Source organism: Lonchura striata, chromosome 13, assembly GCF_046129695.1.
Source record: "Lonchura striata isolate bLonStr1 chromosome 13, bLonStr1.mat, whole genome shotgun sequence".
In the NCBI taxonomy this organism is placed as follows: domain Eukaryota; kingdom Metazoa; phylum Chordata; class Aves; order Passeriformes; family Estrildidae; genus Lonchura; species Lonchura striata.
Window position 1 is genome coordinate 23,749,069 of NC_134615.1, and position 14,116 is coordinate 23,763,184.

Sequence of the window (14,116 nt, forward strand, 5' to 3'; positions counted from 1 at the left end):
CCGGGCAGAGAGAGCCTGCACGGACAGACAGACATACACAAGAGCCTGCAGCCTGGTGCGCAACGTTTTATTCCCTCACAGTCTGGCCTCAGCCAGCTGCCGCTGTCTCCTTCACGCAGGCCAGAACTCCTCCACGAGCATGCCGTGCCTAGCAGCTGTGCAGTCCCGTGCAGCTGATTCTGCCAGCTGGTAGCAGGTGTCTGGTAGCAGGGAGGCCGCGGGGCAAGGCTCCGCCTGCATCCCCACAGCACGGGTCCTCCCGCAGCCCGCTCATCCCACGCAGAAGGTGCCGCTGCCAAGGACACAGCCTGTGGGACGCATTCCGTGCACTGTGGTGTTCCTAGCACTGCTCACTCAGCCGCTGGCAGTGTCATATACTTCAGCATGGCAGGAAAGCCAAACGTGGCACTGCAGCCCCAGATTGAGATGTAGCCCACCTGCCCTGGGTGCACATAGTTCTGCCCTCCTCTCTAAGAAGCACCTTCAGCTTCAGCAAGGCCAGGTCCACAGCCTGTGGGTAGCTAGAGTGCAGCAACAATGTGCTCAATGCTCAAGGTGGGCTGCTCCCAGCTGCCCAGGAACAGCTGCAGTGTAGGGACAATCTCCTCCAATGTGGTTTCTCACTGTGATGTTCAGGTACACATTCCTGCCTGTGGCCAGCCCTCGCTGGTCACTGAGGAGTGTGCCCCCACAGTGAGGTTGTGGTGAGTCACCATCTGGCCCTGCCAAGGGAAGCTGCCCATCTGAGCCAGCATGCCCCCAAAGATGCACTGTATCTGCCTGGGGTGGGCTTCTTCAGCTTCACCCACACTATATAAGGCAGAGAAAGGCCCAGTTGAGCCCTCTGAACCCAGTAGGTGTCAGGTACCTCCTGGTGCTCAGCAGGCCAGGGAGCAGCACTACAGATGGAGGTTGTGAGCAGCCCCTGCAGCCCTTCAGAAGCCCAGACTGCTCACAGCCCCCACTGCAGCCTGGCTCACAGACAGGCAGCCTGCTCACAGACAGGCACATCCTTAACAGCATCAAGGCACGCCCGTACCTGATTCTCATCACATTTGTATGCCCTTTTAAAGGAGAACCAGAGTCAGCACCACTGCCCTGCAGCCAGGCAGGCACAAAGGTGCTTGTACCGCCACGGGGCTTGGATGAACCCACATGAAGTGGGGTGAAGTATCAGGCTGAATCACCTAGTACTGGGGCAGCCCCACACATTCCCTGAAGCGGGGCAGAAGTCCTGTCCCTGGGTGCTGTGCCCATGCTGTGTACCCCACCATCACCAGAGCTGTGCAGCCAGTGGTCCATGTGCTTTGCACAGCTCCAGTATGCAGGCAGAGAATGCTCAGCTGGCCCAGAGCACCGAGCCCAGGACATGCCCCCCACCTCCACTAGGTCCCTCCCTAGTTTTGTCTTCCTGCCCCGTGCCTGCTCGCTGCCAAGCCCCAGTTCTCCCCTGGAAGGTACCGGTGGCAGCTGCAGTCCCTAGCACACTCCAGGCCAGCCATCAGCAGCTCTGCAGGAAGAAGAGGGCATCCTCAGCAGAAGACTCCTATCTTGGCTCTCAGCTGTGGGGTCCACCAGGACGTGGGGCCTGGCTGGGCTCATACCCTGTCCCAGTAAGAAAAAAGGGGCAACTCCATGGGCCGGGGCCACCCACCAGACAGCTGTGAGTCAGACCTGGACTCTGCTGCTACAGAAGTCAAGGCTGCAGTGTTGAGAGTGGGGTGCTTCCAGGCCCAACACTGATCCGCTGTAGGGCCAGGTCTTCAGCCAGGCAAGGATAGACACAGCACCAAGGACATCCGGAGACATATTGGTGCTGCTCACCCCATGCTCATAACAGCCTCCTCCTGCAGGTCATTCCTGCTTGGGGCTTCCTACTCACCTCTTCTATTACCACCTCCTTTGCCCTGGCGCAGCCCACGGGCTCCATATCTCCTGACCCTGGTGCCTGCAGCCAGCACAATTCCCAGAAGGAAAAGCACAAAAAGCCCATCTTGCTTAGCACCAACCTGGCAGAGGCTCCCAGGAAGCTGCCAAGCCCTGAGAGGAAGCCAGTGTGCCAAGAGTTTCCCAGCAGTTGTAAACAATTTTGGTGAAGCGCTGTTGTGCAATCCTGCTCTGCAGGGTGGATTGCAAGAGGCTGCTGAGGGAATGCTTTGTGCAGGGCGAGCTGTTGCTCAGGAAAGGCCCGAGATGACTGCAGTGAGTTCAGGGTGAAGGGAAAGTCAGCACCAGAGATCCCAGAGACAAAACCAACAGACAGAAGCACCTTTGATCACGCCCTTTCCACAACTGACAGGGTATGATTGCAGCCATCTCCGAAACAGCTGGGTACTGGCACCCAGCACCATCACTGCCTTCCCTCCTGTCCAAGGGCCTGGCCTCATGCAGAAGTCTCTGCCAGGGAAGGACTGATGCATTTGTCAGTCCATCCCAGAGCTCAGCTACCCTGGTGGCTTCTCCCACCAGGAAAAGTGAGAGCAACATAGAGAGCTGATTCTGCTCAGCTGAGGAGAGCTATGCTACATCCCTCCAGCCCATGGGGTGTCCCCACAGCACCACACAGGACCAGGTGAGCCAAATGTTTATTGACACTCAGTTCTGCTGTCCACAGGGAAGCGAAAACACAGCCCTGAAAAAGCAGCACTGTTTTGAAGGCCCTGTCACCTTCTGCCCACCAGTGCAGACCCTGCTTCACCCATCAGATCCTTCCCAAGGGCTGGAACCAGGACCTTATCTCAGTTTCAGTCTGGCCAGCACTGGAATTGTCACACCTATCCCTGCTCTGCCATGGCTCCTCCCAGATAGACCTTCATTCTGCAGCATGTCAGCAGCGGTGATCTGCTCCAACTGCCTCCATGACGTTCTTGAAGCCCTGCTCCCTAACCAGGGACAGTGTGTGCTAGGACTGGGCTGGCACTGCTTGGGGGACACTAGCACACAGCTGTCCTGAGCTGTCCTAGGACCAGGGGCTCTCTGGGGACGTGCCTGGCCTCCACTTACCTCAACAGCTCCTCCAGTTCCCGCTTCACTGCCCCCACCACTGGTGGCCCATGGTACACAAGTGCGGTGTACAGCTGCACAAGTGAGGCTCCAGCACGGATCTTCTCCAGGGCATCCTGCCCGCTGCTCACCCCACCCACGCCAATAATGGGCACCCGGCCTGTGGGCAGGGCGCAGGGTCAGGATGGCACAGGCAATGCTGACACGTGCCCCCAAGCCCTGTTCTGCCATCACCTTGAGTGAGAGTGTACATCTCCCTGATGGTCTGTGTGGAGAGCTCCCGCAGGGGCTTCCCACTGAGGCCCCCAGGCTCCATGCGCTGCCTGCTCCGGAGGCTGCTGGGCCGGCTCACAGTGGTGTTGCTCACTATCAGCCCATCCACACCTAGCTGCAGGGGCAGTAGTGTGAGGACACAGCTTCCACAAGCAGCCCAAAATTCCCTTCCCCTCCTGCCAGGTCAGGGCCACCCAGCACACAACCCAGAAACATGCCTGGGGACAAAGCTGCCTCTCACTGCCTGGGTGACCCACATGGGCACTCACAGACTCTGACCAACCCAGGACACCATCCCTACAGCAGCCAGAGAGCTGCAGGCATACGTATCCTTCTGAGAGGTGATTTGCCAGGACCACCACGGTCCTGCCTCCAGTGGCCTCTCTTCCTACTTCCTCACCTCACAGACAACACTGGCGATGTCCTGCTTGTCCTGTGCAGTGAGGTCAGGGGCAATCTTCACCAGCACGGCTGGCTTATGCTTGCAGGGCAGCAGGTCCCTCTCCACCAGCACCTGTAGGTGCACATGGCAGTGCATGGCAGGGAGAGGCCTCCTGCCCCAACTAGGAGCTATGGACACCCACTACCACAGGCAGTACAGGGACAGCCCCTGCTCCTCTACATGGCACCAAAAACAGGAAAGGCACCCTTGGCACAAGGTCTGGAGCACACAGCAGGCATAAGTCCCCAGCGATGCCTGAAGTTGTGGGGTGGATGGCCGCTGCCTCTTACAGGAGCAAATAAAAGGCAACACCTCACTGCTCCTGAGCCCTTTGCTGGCATACAGTGCCCTAGTACACCTCTCGGCAGCAGCTAACGGGGACATCTCAGTGGTCCTGCCCACCATGCAGGAAAGCCACCCCCATTCTTCCCTGTGCTTGATCAAACCCACTGACTGCAGCAGTGCAGATACTGCCAGGAGATGAGATGCATCCAGTGCTCTAGCTGTGCTTTGGGCTGGCTGGGGAGAGGCACCTACCTTGCTTAGCAGGTCCCGCAGCTCAGCCTTGCCCTGCAGGTCCCGCAGCCCTGGGGTGTTTGGGCTGGACACGTTCACAACAAGGTAGTCAGCCAAAGGGCCCAGTGTCCGGACCCCAGCCACATAGTCAGCTGCAGCATCAGTAGAGTTCTTGTTCTTGCCCAGGTTGACTCCAAGAGGCATCCCAGCTGGAACCCAGACACAGTTGAACCAGGGCAGCAGGACCAACCACCACCCAACAGCCAGAGCACCCAAAAAAGGAGATCCCAGGACCAGCTAAATTTAAGATGAGGATATATAGCCCATATATTTAATGAGGATGGGCCTGGGACTGTCCTGCAACCACAGGAGCATTACCACAGCCACCCCAGTCAGCACCTCCCAGCATAATAGCCTTCAGCCTGGAAGAGGTTGTCCTCAGGATCTGCCCAACTGGGATCCTCTTGGCTTTGGCTATGTTAGCAGACACAACCTGCCCAAAGCAGCAAGTGGAGCTTGATCCCAGAGAAAACAGCAGGAGAAATGTGCCAAGGTACAATGCCAAGGGTGAGACCACAGACCCGAGAGAGTCTTGATAAGTGTCCCTTGCTCCAGCTGAGGTGCTCCTGTGCCTGGATACTAGCATTACACACCAATCCTGGCCTACAGGTACCTGGGAGATACCCAAACCTACCTGTAGACCCCAAGAGCAAAGGCTTACAAGTTTGTCTCACCACCAGTGAGCCTCATCTGTGTCTCCTGGCGGGCTCGCAGCCTGCGCTCCACCACGATGTGGCCATGGCTGTTGAATCCATACCTGCACCAGGACAGAGGGGATTCAAGGTTGGGTTGTCTGCAGGCCCTGAACAGGACATGTGAAGGCAGGTGTGTGGTCTCTGCAGCTTTGCTCAGCACATCCAACCAAAAGCCACCACAGCACCAAAGATGTGGGGCCACCCAAGTATTCACCTTCCCTCATGGTAGGACACTGCAGAGCAGCTGCTCTCAAAACCCACCTGTTGATGACCGCCTTGTCCTCTGCCAGCCGGAAGACTCTGGGCTTGGGGTTCCCTTCCTGGGGCTTGGGGGTCACAGTCCCCACTTCCACAAAGCCAAAGCCCATCTTGTACAGCCCGTCCACAGCTTCACAATGCTTGTCGAAGCCAGCAGCCAGGCCCAATGGGTTGCGGAATCGCTGCCCAAGGACTCGCACCTCCTGCGGGGCTGGGGCTGGGTCAGACCCCACAAACTCCAGGACCCATTCCAAGGTCTCTCTCCAGCCCCCCTCCCGACAGACCCGGCCGCCTCCCCTGCCCTTTCTGGTGTCCTTGTGGGGTGCCAGCCCGAGGCTCCCTCGTCGCCCGCCACGGGCTGCGACGGGACCCAGCCGCCTGCGCAGCACGGTGAGCTCTACGAGCCACCCCCTATCCCTCCATTCTGACCGCCCTTCCGACCTCCCCGCTACCCCCCGCCCCGCCGCGCTCGGGACGCACCAGCGCGGAGCCGTCGGGACGGGCGGAGGGCAGCAGCCCGAGGGCGGCGGCGCGTAAGGCCAGGCCGTGGGCGGCCTCGGGAGGCAGCGCCCGGAGCGCGGGCATCACCGCCGCCGTGTAGAGCCGCTCGTCGCCTGCGGCCAGCGCCGATCCCAGCAGCACCCCGCAGCCTCCCAGCAGCAGCAGCCGTCCCTGCGCCAGGCCGTCAGCAGCGCGCCAGCCACGGCCCGCCCCCAGCAAGCACACCCATCCCGTCCCGTGCCACTCCCTCCGCAGCCAGCACACCGCCCCGGACCCACACCACCCGTCCCGCCCGCCGCAGCCATAACCGGCTAAGGCCAGACGTGCCCCGGGTCCCCTCAGCGGCCCCGCCGGGACGCCCCCGCGGCCCCCGGGCGCTCACGCGCAGCGGCGCCGCCATCGTGCTCAGCCCGAGACGCGAGGGCACTTCCGGGAACCCCCTCTGCGATTGGCGGAGACCGTACCCCTCCAGCCAATAGCGGCGCAGCAGAGCTGGCGACGAGGCGCGGCGCGCGCTTTATTGAACGAGAGCAGCGCGCGAGCCGCGGGAAGCGGCCGGGGACGGACGGACGGGGCTCAGCCGCAATATCACCGACAGGTACGTTACACTCCGGGGTGCCTCGCCCGCGATTCGCATAGGGTAAACAAGGTGCAGCAGCATATCCCATCAGACCACCCTGCATGCCTCACACCCACCCCCTCGATGAACCATGGCCGCTCAGCACCCGGGAGGAAAGCTGCCGCATCAAAACCCCGAGGCAGCAGCAGAGCCTGTCTAGCTCTGCCCTCTGTGGGGCTAGTCACATGCCCAATAGGCCCAGGCAGACATTGTTACCCTCCTGCAAACTGAAAACAGACTCCAGTGAGAACACCATGAAGGCCAGTGAGGGCTCTCCAAGAGAAAGCGTCTGCTGGCAGGCATGGAGCCATCACGGAGGCAGCCAGGAACTATGCCCAGAACATGTGCAGCTTCCCCATACAGCTACCCAGAGTGACAGGGGTTCTTCCCTGCCTCACTCTGACAACGTTCCCCACAGTTCATTTCCTGAAGCAGCAAAGATCAGGAAAGCAGCAGCACTTGTTGTAAGTACAGTAGGAAGAGAGCTCAAGAAGAAGAGCATGTTCATTGGAGGTTAATACAGGAAACTAATTTCAAAGGGAGTCTGTGAAACAGAGGGAAGATGCCACAGCTCCTTCCTGCAGCCCGGGAAGTTTTATGTTTTCTTCTTCAGCTCCTCAAATCTCCGTGAAAGATCATCAAAGTCAATGTCTTCTGAGGCAGAAGAGTTGGCGCCAGCAGATGCTGTTGGCAGTGTGTCTGGCACAGATGGCAATTCAGGCAGTACAAAGTTATCAAAGGTACTAGGAGCTCCAGCTCTTGGTTTAGGAGAAGCTTCTGGCTTGGGCTCAGGCCCTGTTTATAAGAGAAGTATCACTGCACCTCACCATCAGCACACACTTGCTGGGCCAAACAGAGCCCACAAAGGAACAGTCATTCCAGCAACAAGCAGTACCAGTGGAGTTTTCTGAACAGCCCCTAATACCAAGGTTTTCCAAACCTCAACATACTCACCAGGCACTAGTACAGCAGCATCCTTGTCAGAGTCAGGCTCATCAATCTGAAAAAGATTGATGAGTTACTCTCAGTTACTACAGCTCTGTCCCACCAGGCACGGTCACACCAGCACACAGGCAGAGCTCAGAGGCACAGCTCTGGCAAAGCACTGCACTCCTCCACAACCCTAGCAGGCAGCCACGGCTTTGCAACAACCTGCCTCTCTTCCCAATAAACAGAGGCAGCTCTTCATCTTTTCTCTCCCTCCTTGTCAACTAAGCTTCACTGACCATATTCTGGAACTGGATAAATTGAGCATATCTGCTATCAGGTCTGAAACATTTATCAAGGCCACCAGTAGGAAAACACTGCCCCCTTCACCCATGTCATCACAGCTCCTTGCTGCCTTTCTTCATGAAACACTGACAGACCCTTGTGACTAGCAGCAGGGTACAAAATGTCCCATTTCAGGTCTTGATCTGTCTGGAAAAAAGGTTCATGGCACACTCAGCTGTGCTAGTAAAACTTCTTATTCCCTGCATGCTACAGCCCTTAACACTCATTTCTACCCAGTTCACCTGCATTGCTGCACCTGTGAGAACACAAAAGTGTCAGCACCCACAATGCTCAATTGTGCTCCTCCCTACTCAGGGTAATGCAAAAACAAAAACAGCTTGTCACCAAAAGCAAAGTGGGAGGCATGATGACAAACTGGAGCAACAAAACCAGAGACAAGCATAGAAAGGGAAGTCTTCAGCCTCTGCTTTGTTGTCCTCAAGGACTGAGGAAAGTCTGTGAAACAAAGTCTTTAAAAACACATCATCTAGGTAAGCCAAAATTGTTATCCAGACTGTTAATTAGTTCAAAAGCCACAATTAAACAGACTCAAGGTGATAAACCCTTCATGCTGCAAAAACCAGAGCTTGTGGATTCTACTTATTAACTGTTTAACATCACTTTAACAATGCACCAAAAGAAATCTTGGCTTTCCTTTTGTGGGAACTCAAAATGTCTCTCAGACATTTTTAGAGGTTCCAGGCCTTGGTCAGAAGCATTCTAGACCCTGGCAGACAGCTGAAAAACAACTGTGATTTTGAGTTTGAGCCATGGAATGAATGACCAACTTTGGAGGTGGAACAACCAATCACAAAAGGTTAGATAGTATAGTATAAGTAGTTACGAAGTAGAGGGGAAATTTTTTTAGTATTGTACAGGGGGGTTTTAGTGCTTGTACAGGGGGGTTTTTACTTTGTACATGGGGGTCAGAAGTTCTAAGATGGAGGAAAGTGGGCTGAACCCATCCTTCTTCCTTCTTCTTCCTTGCCTCCATGTTCTTGGTGATGTTGGCACTCACAGATTGGTTTAGAGTAGAAAAACACTTGGCAACGTAGGTAGTAGGTATTGGGGAATAATTGTAAACATGTTATACGTAATATATCTTATAAAAGATAGCAGCAACCCTGGGCGGAGGGAGAGACGAAGAAGACAGCAGATAGAGAGGATGTCAGGGTGTGTGTGTGCCTCTACCCAGGCCACTGATCAAATAGCTGCAGTCCAAGAACATAATCTGTTAGATAACTAGCAATAAACTGCCTTGAGACCGAACAGCTAAAGCCTGCGGAGTTTTTCTTTGGAAGCACGGGTTGGAGGAGGAATTTCACCACCACATGTGGCCCCAAAACAAGGCTGGGGTTCCCACATCCTTTGAGGCCAAAGCACAGAGCTGACTGAGGAACTTCTCTCCACAAGTCACCCTTCCATCATGTGCAGTCAGTGATTTACTACAGCAGCAAGCAATGCCAGCATCACTGCAAAAGCCTGAAAGGTTAGCAGCAGTATCCTTTACAAACTTTTCCCTTCTCTGTGGCTACCACTGCACTCTTGAGGATCCTTCTGCTGCCTGCAATGGCCATTAAACTCAGGTACTTACGGAATCGTATGTGGGTGGGTTTGCCGGAATTGGTGGTGGGTGGATGTTAGTGAAAGGCTGGTAGGTCCCCACTGGCAGGCCGCTGAAGTTCTCCTGTACAGAGAGATCAGTCATGCAGCAGACTACTCATCTGAGACACCACATACCTACAGCTGCCATGGGAGTCACAGGATAGAGTCTTAGATAAATGCAGGCAAGTATTCAAGTGGATAAGAGTTTTTGCTTACAAGGAAGAGATTCTCAAGACAGATGTAGTTACCTGGAGTAGGCAGACCCAGGTAACTGGACTGTGGGTTATTCTAAAGAACCAGCACAGGTAAACATTTAATCTTTCAAGGCACGAGAAGTACCAGGCCAATAAAGGAAATACACTGCCATTTCTGGCCCTGTGTACAGTTCTGCAGAATAGGAAAGTGGCTTCTGGCTCACACAAGGCTTTGAACTGCCCTCATTTGTCACACAACAGCACCTCAAGGACCCAGAGCTGGCACAAGCCCTCAGGATGTTTATTCTGCCTGGGTCAACAGCTAGCTGATGATACTTGGCCCAGATTTTCCACAAAAAGTACTTCAGCACTACTGGGACCATATTAAAACTTTAAGCCATCCCACTATTCTGCTCTCCAGCCTACACAGATATCCTGTAAATTACTTAATTCAGAGAATGGAGGAGTTCTTTTCAGATCCCACATTCCACCCTTAGAACAAATCACCTGCAACAGGCATTGGTTCAGTCTTCTCCCCTTGCAGGTCTGAAGGCAGGACTCTTCTGCATTTTTCTGTGCTATTCCCACCCCACAACACTCACCTGATTTCTTTGACTGAGTTCTGGCACACTACCAGCCTACCAACTTCAAAGTGCAGCTCCAACTCCTGGACAAAAGCCCGGCAGTCACAAGACTGCCTCAGGAGTCAAGTCTGGACTCCTTTGTTCCCTGAAGGCAAAGAGGGCTGGCTGGAGAATAGGGGTAGGAACCTCCACAGAAAAGATGCAACATATTAAGCTTCAGCTGCACTGTCAACAGCCTCCATCCCAGGCAGTCTCACACTGAGAAGATGGCCTGCTGACACACTGAGCTATCAGGTACAGGGCTAAGCACCACACTAGGAGTCTTTCACAGACAAAGGAAACACAAAGCCCAGGAACTTACCGGTCCCTTTGGAGGTGGATAGGAGAAGGGTGGATTTGTTGCTGGCACGGGCATAGGCATCATCACAGGCATGGGTACTAACCCATCATGACCTATCATTGGGGCTGTAAATCCACCACCTCCACCCCCTCCATGACCCTTCTTCACATCATCCGTGAAGCCCACATCAATTAGATCAGCCTCTCCGCCTGCCGGGGCTTCAGCCTAGAAAGGGTGGAAGAATTCTGCTCACAAACACATCTCATGATCACTACCCTCTGTACACATTAGATGCAGCATTTGTCAATGGACAAAGATGGGAATACATATCAGCAACAGAACAGAGAGCAGCTATACAGTGGTATCAACAGAAAACAGAACGGGAACCAGGCTGTAGTATGTGTAACTACTGCCACATGCCATAGGAATGCATGAAGGAAGAAGAATCATGCTATGCTAGGGCTATCTAGAAGACACCAAAGCACAAGGACCACCCAGTTCACTGCAATCCCACATCCTGGGGCTCACTCACCATCACTACTGAGTCAGGCTCATAGGGAACATTGTAGTTTTTTGCAATCTCGATGAGGTATCTCTCCACCAGGATCTTGGGTGGTGCTTCCACGCTCAGCTTGTGCATCAGCTGTAACACAAGGGTGGAGAGGCTTAGTAGGGTCGGGGCAATCAGGCACCCATCAGCTCTGTACCAGTGCCATCCCAGCCAGGGAGCAGCAGGCAGCCCTGAGGAGGCTCCTCCCCCAGTACAGCATGCTGCAGGCAGCCACAGGGCCTGGGCTCTATTTGCTCTACCCTTCCCCATCCACAATCAGCAGAGCAGGGCCTCCCTGCCTGACCCTCAGCACCATGCTCCAGTGCAAGTAGGCCCTGGCTGCACAGCACCTCCTGTGCTCCAGAGTGACTGCAACCATCAGTCACTAGCCACAGTCCCAAGGAGCAGGCATGACTGCTCTGCCAGCTCAACCTGTTCTACCAGCTCCTCACCCTGTCGTTGACTGTCCCAATCTGGTTTGTCCGGCAGAGCTTCCCATACTCCTTGCTGTACTTAGCACACAACTGATCAGCAACCTGCAGCAGGAGAGAAACTCTAGAACATGCATACCCCTGCTTTCCCCCACCTCAAACCACACATCCACTCAGCTCCCTCCCTCATTTTTCCCACTGAGTACCCCAGTTCAGCAGCTGCAGCCACCTCAGATGCTCCATGGACATCTGGTTTCCATCTGCAGAGCCCATAAAAATCCTCTGTTTTAGTGATATAGAGTCCCAGACAAGGGCTTCCATCAGCATCTGGCAGCATCACCTCTGCCCTGCATGCGCAACATCCCTCAAGCACCCCTACTCACAATCTTCAACTCAGCCACTTCTGACTGGAGGCGTGGTGCAGCCCAAATCAGTGTCGATACTGCCTCTGCCAGGCCAGAGTCCAGCTCCCTATGACCAAAGAAAACAATTCTCTCTTCATCCCGTGCACCCAGCCTTTGTTGCCTTCAATCTGCTTAGCCTTTAAGTTCCCATCGTATGCACTGGGCTCCACAGTCTTCCCTACATGGGGAAGAAAAGGTCTCTGGAGAGACAAACACAGATGCCCTTCTATATGCCAGACCTGCCCCCAGCAGTGCCCCTTCCCAAGTCCAGGACCCTCTCAGCCAAAGCTTACTTCATGGACTGGATCAAGCCAAAGCGGGCAAGCAGCAGATCACAGTACAGCTCCAGGATCTCCATGGCCTCCACAAGGTAATCTTCACGGATGATGTGCTCCACACGAATCCTGGCACGTTCATCTTTTCCAGCTGCCAGGTAATCTGCAATCTCCTTCCTTGCCTTCTGGGCCAACTCAGCTGCAGCACACATCCCGAGCCTGGTCACTGTGCTGGCCTGGGCTGCTGCCTCCAGACCACCCACAAGTCCCTATCACACATAAAGACAGCTTCTCTCCCCTATCTAACCTCTGCAGCCTGAGACACTCAGGTATGGTCTGGCATGTCCAGGTCTGAGCACACAACTCATGGCAGAAAGGAAAGTGGACTTTAGGCTGCTGGAAATACTCCTGCATCTACAACTTCCCTGCAGAGTTAACCAGGATCACAGACCTGACCTGTGTCAGGGCTGGGCAGGTGGGGAGGGTCTCCCACAGTACCTAGGGAGTTCTCCACTGTGCTGTTAGCACAAACAGCCCACAAATGTTAGCTGTTACCTACGACCCCACAAACTGCACTCCAACAGCTACCAAAAAAGTGGACAGAGGCCAGACTGCTCTTCCAGCTCCTTGTGCACCAGGCAGGTTGTAAGGCCTGGTCTAGCAAGGAAGAGCAAAAAGCTACTCCATTCTTGGCCCATGAAAGTACTCCAACTTCAGAAATACCTTCTCAACTCTCCTGAGCCCCAAAAGCATTCTGGGTCCCACATGCCCCCTTAATACTCACTCTTTTTTTTCTCCAGTAGTTTGAGGCGATTGATGACAAGGCGCAGGTTGACTCGCAAGCGCTCTGCCTTGAATCCAGAGCCCAACATGACAAACACTTTCTGTGGAGAAGAGGGATGGTCACTGGAACCAAGAACTGTCAGTCAGCACACTAGACACTGTTTTACTGGGGGGGAGGCCAAGAAATTCCCCAAGCAAACAATCCTGAATCTAGTTATTTATAAGTGACTGAACCTTACGTGCTCATTACTTCCCTTCCCACATCATAAGCCTGCACCTCACCAAGACCAATATGATTGGCCTTAGAACTTCAAAGAAACTTCCTGGACATTTTTTAAAAAACGGAAAAGTCAACTGAAGAGCCAAGCCCACCTCTGCCCTATCGAAATATAAGTTATAAAGCAGCTATATAATTAACTCGAGGGCGGTTAGAAACTAAGATAACAATCTCTTCATCAGAAGGAAAAAGTTGCTGTTTCGCACTCCCCAAACTCTTCTTACGTACTGAACACATGCTTAGTCTCCCAGAAACCAGTTCAACTTATTAACCCTACAGAAAGCAAACTATAACAGTATTTAATTATAGCATTCTGTTTGGCAAAAACCGTTCATCAAGGAAAAGCTTCTTTAAAAGATATCACATAGAAAGACCTCGGTTTACATCTCACCTCCCCATCCCTCCCTGCCGGCGGCGGCACTGCCCAGAGCGAAGCGAGCCATGGCCTGATCCGGCTGCCAGGACGGCCGCCAGCCGCACCAGCCGCTCGGCGAGACTCGCCGCGTCTGGCCTAATGCCCAGGGATAGTTCGGACAGTGTGCAGGAGGCCCTACATGAGCTCCACCGGCGCAGCTGCACCTGAGGGCTGAGGGGAGAAATCCCTCTCCCACCCCAGCTAGGTGGCACCGACAGAACATCCCACAGCACGAGCGGAGCAGATCCCAGGAGCGAGTCCCAGGGCTGCGGGAGACCCTGAGGCATGGCTCCCTGTCACCGTCTCGGACGCCGAGCGCTCCCCACGGCCGCACTCACCACCCGCTGCTCCGCAGGCCCGCCACGCAAAATGGCGCTCGGTTCCGCAAGACTTCATCACGTGCGGAGTGATCCTCGAAGCCGGCACTCTCCGCACCCAGTCTCCGGCACTCTCCGCACCTAGTCCGGGCTACAGAAGAGCTGGCGCGGCGGGCGCTGTCCCGGAAAATGCGGCCCTAGCAGAACCGCGGCTGGGGAAAGACGAGCACGGTCCGGGAGAGCGGTGCAGAGGGACTATATAGCCCGGCGGAGGGATCCTGCAGTCACCCGCTGGTGCCACG

General features: G+C 54.9%; 2 protein-coding genes and 1 pseudogene across 3 annotated transcripts; all 3 read right to left on the minus strand.

Moving 5' to 3' along the window:
• Nucleotides 1–52: 52 nt before the first annotated feature.
• On the minus strand, nucleotides 53–851 carry LOC110468788 (haptoglobin-like; annotated as a pseudogene).
• A 1,889-nt stretch (nucleotides 852–2,740) lies between these two features.
• Nucleotides 2,741–6,385, minus strand: DHODH (dihydroorotate dehydrogenase (quinone)). Its single transcript, XM_077786247.1, has 9 exons — nucleotides 6,316–6,385; nucleotides 5,728–6,059; nucleotides 5,251–5,450; nucleotides 4,969–5,051; nucleotides 4,256–4,443; nucleotides 3,677–3,790; nucleotides 3,238–3,391; nucleotides 3,004–3,163; nucleotides 2,741–2,882 (listed from the first exon to the last, which is right to left on the minus strand). The coding sequence occupies exons 1-9, from the start codon at nucleotides 6,383–6,385 to the stop codon at nucleotides 2,828–2,830; spliced, it is 1,356 nt and encodes a 451-aa protein (XP_077642373.1). The 3' UTR covers nucleotides 2,741–2,827.
• Nucleotides 6,386–6,808: 423 nt separating this feature from the next.
• IST1 (IST1 factor associated with ESCRT-III) lies at nucleotides 6,809–14,074 on the minus strand. Of its 2 annotated transcripts, XM_021526897.3 has the most exons (10): nucleotides 13,836–14,074; nucleotides 12,807–12,906; nucleotides 12,041–12,221; nucleotides 11,727–11,814; nucleotides 11,365–11,448; nucleotides 10,895–11,005; nucleotides 10,384–10,587; nucleotides 9,234–9,326; nucleotides 7,322–7,367; nucleotides 6,809–7,162 (listed from the first exon to the last, which is right to left on the minus strand). In XM_021526897.3, the coding sequence occupies exons 2-10, from the start codon at nucleotides 12,892–12,894 to the stop codon at nucleotides 6,963–6,965; spliced, it is 1,095 nt and encodes a 364-aa protein (XP_021382572.1). In that variant the 5' UTR covers nucleotides 12,895–12,906; nucleotides 13,836–14,074; the 3' UTR covers nucleotides 6,809–6,962. The 2 variants fall into 2 exon arrangements, with proteins under 2 accessions (XP_021382572.1, XP_021382573.1); XM_021526898.3 differs by lacking the exon at nucleotides 11,365–11,448.
• Between the last annotated feature and the right edge of the window lie 42 nt (nucleotides 14,075–14,116).

Excerpts from the sequence above, each read along its gene's own strand:
- DHODH (XM_077786247.1), bottom strand. The coding sequence starts at position 6,385 with ATGCGAATCGCGGGCGAGGCACCCCGGAGTGTAACGTACCTGTCGGTG. Across the intron at positions 6,060-6,315 it reads ATTGCGGCTGAGCCCCGTCC|CCGGTTATGGCTGCGGCGGG; the intron begins GTCCGTCCCCGG and ends GTCTGGCCTTAG. Across the intron at positions 3,164-3,237 it reads GATGTACACTCTCACTCAAG|GCCGGGTGCCCATTATTGGC; the intron begins GTGATGGCAGAA and ends CCCTGCCCACAG.
- IST1 (XM_021526897.3), bottom strand. The coding sequence starts at position 12,894 with ATGTTGGGCTCTGGATTCAAGGCAGAGCGCTTGCGAGTCAACCTGCGC. Across the intron at positions 9,327-10,383 it reads ATCCACCTCCAAAGGGACCG|GAGAACTTCAGCGGCCTGCC; the intron begins GTAAGTTCCTGG and ends CTCTCTGTACAG. Across the intron at positions 7,163-7,321 it reads TGCTGCTGTACTAGTGCCTG|GGCCTGAGCCCAAGCCAGAA; the intron begins GTGAGTATGTTG and ends TCTTATAAACAG.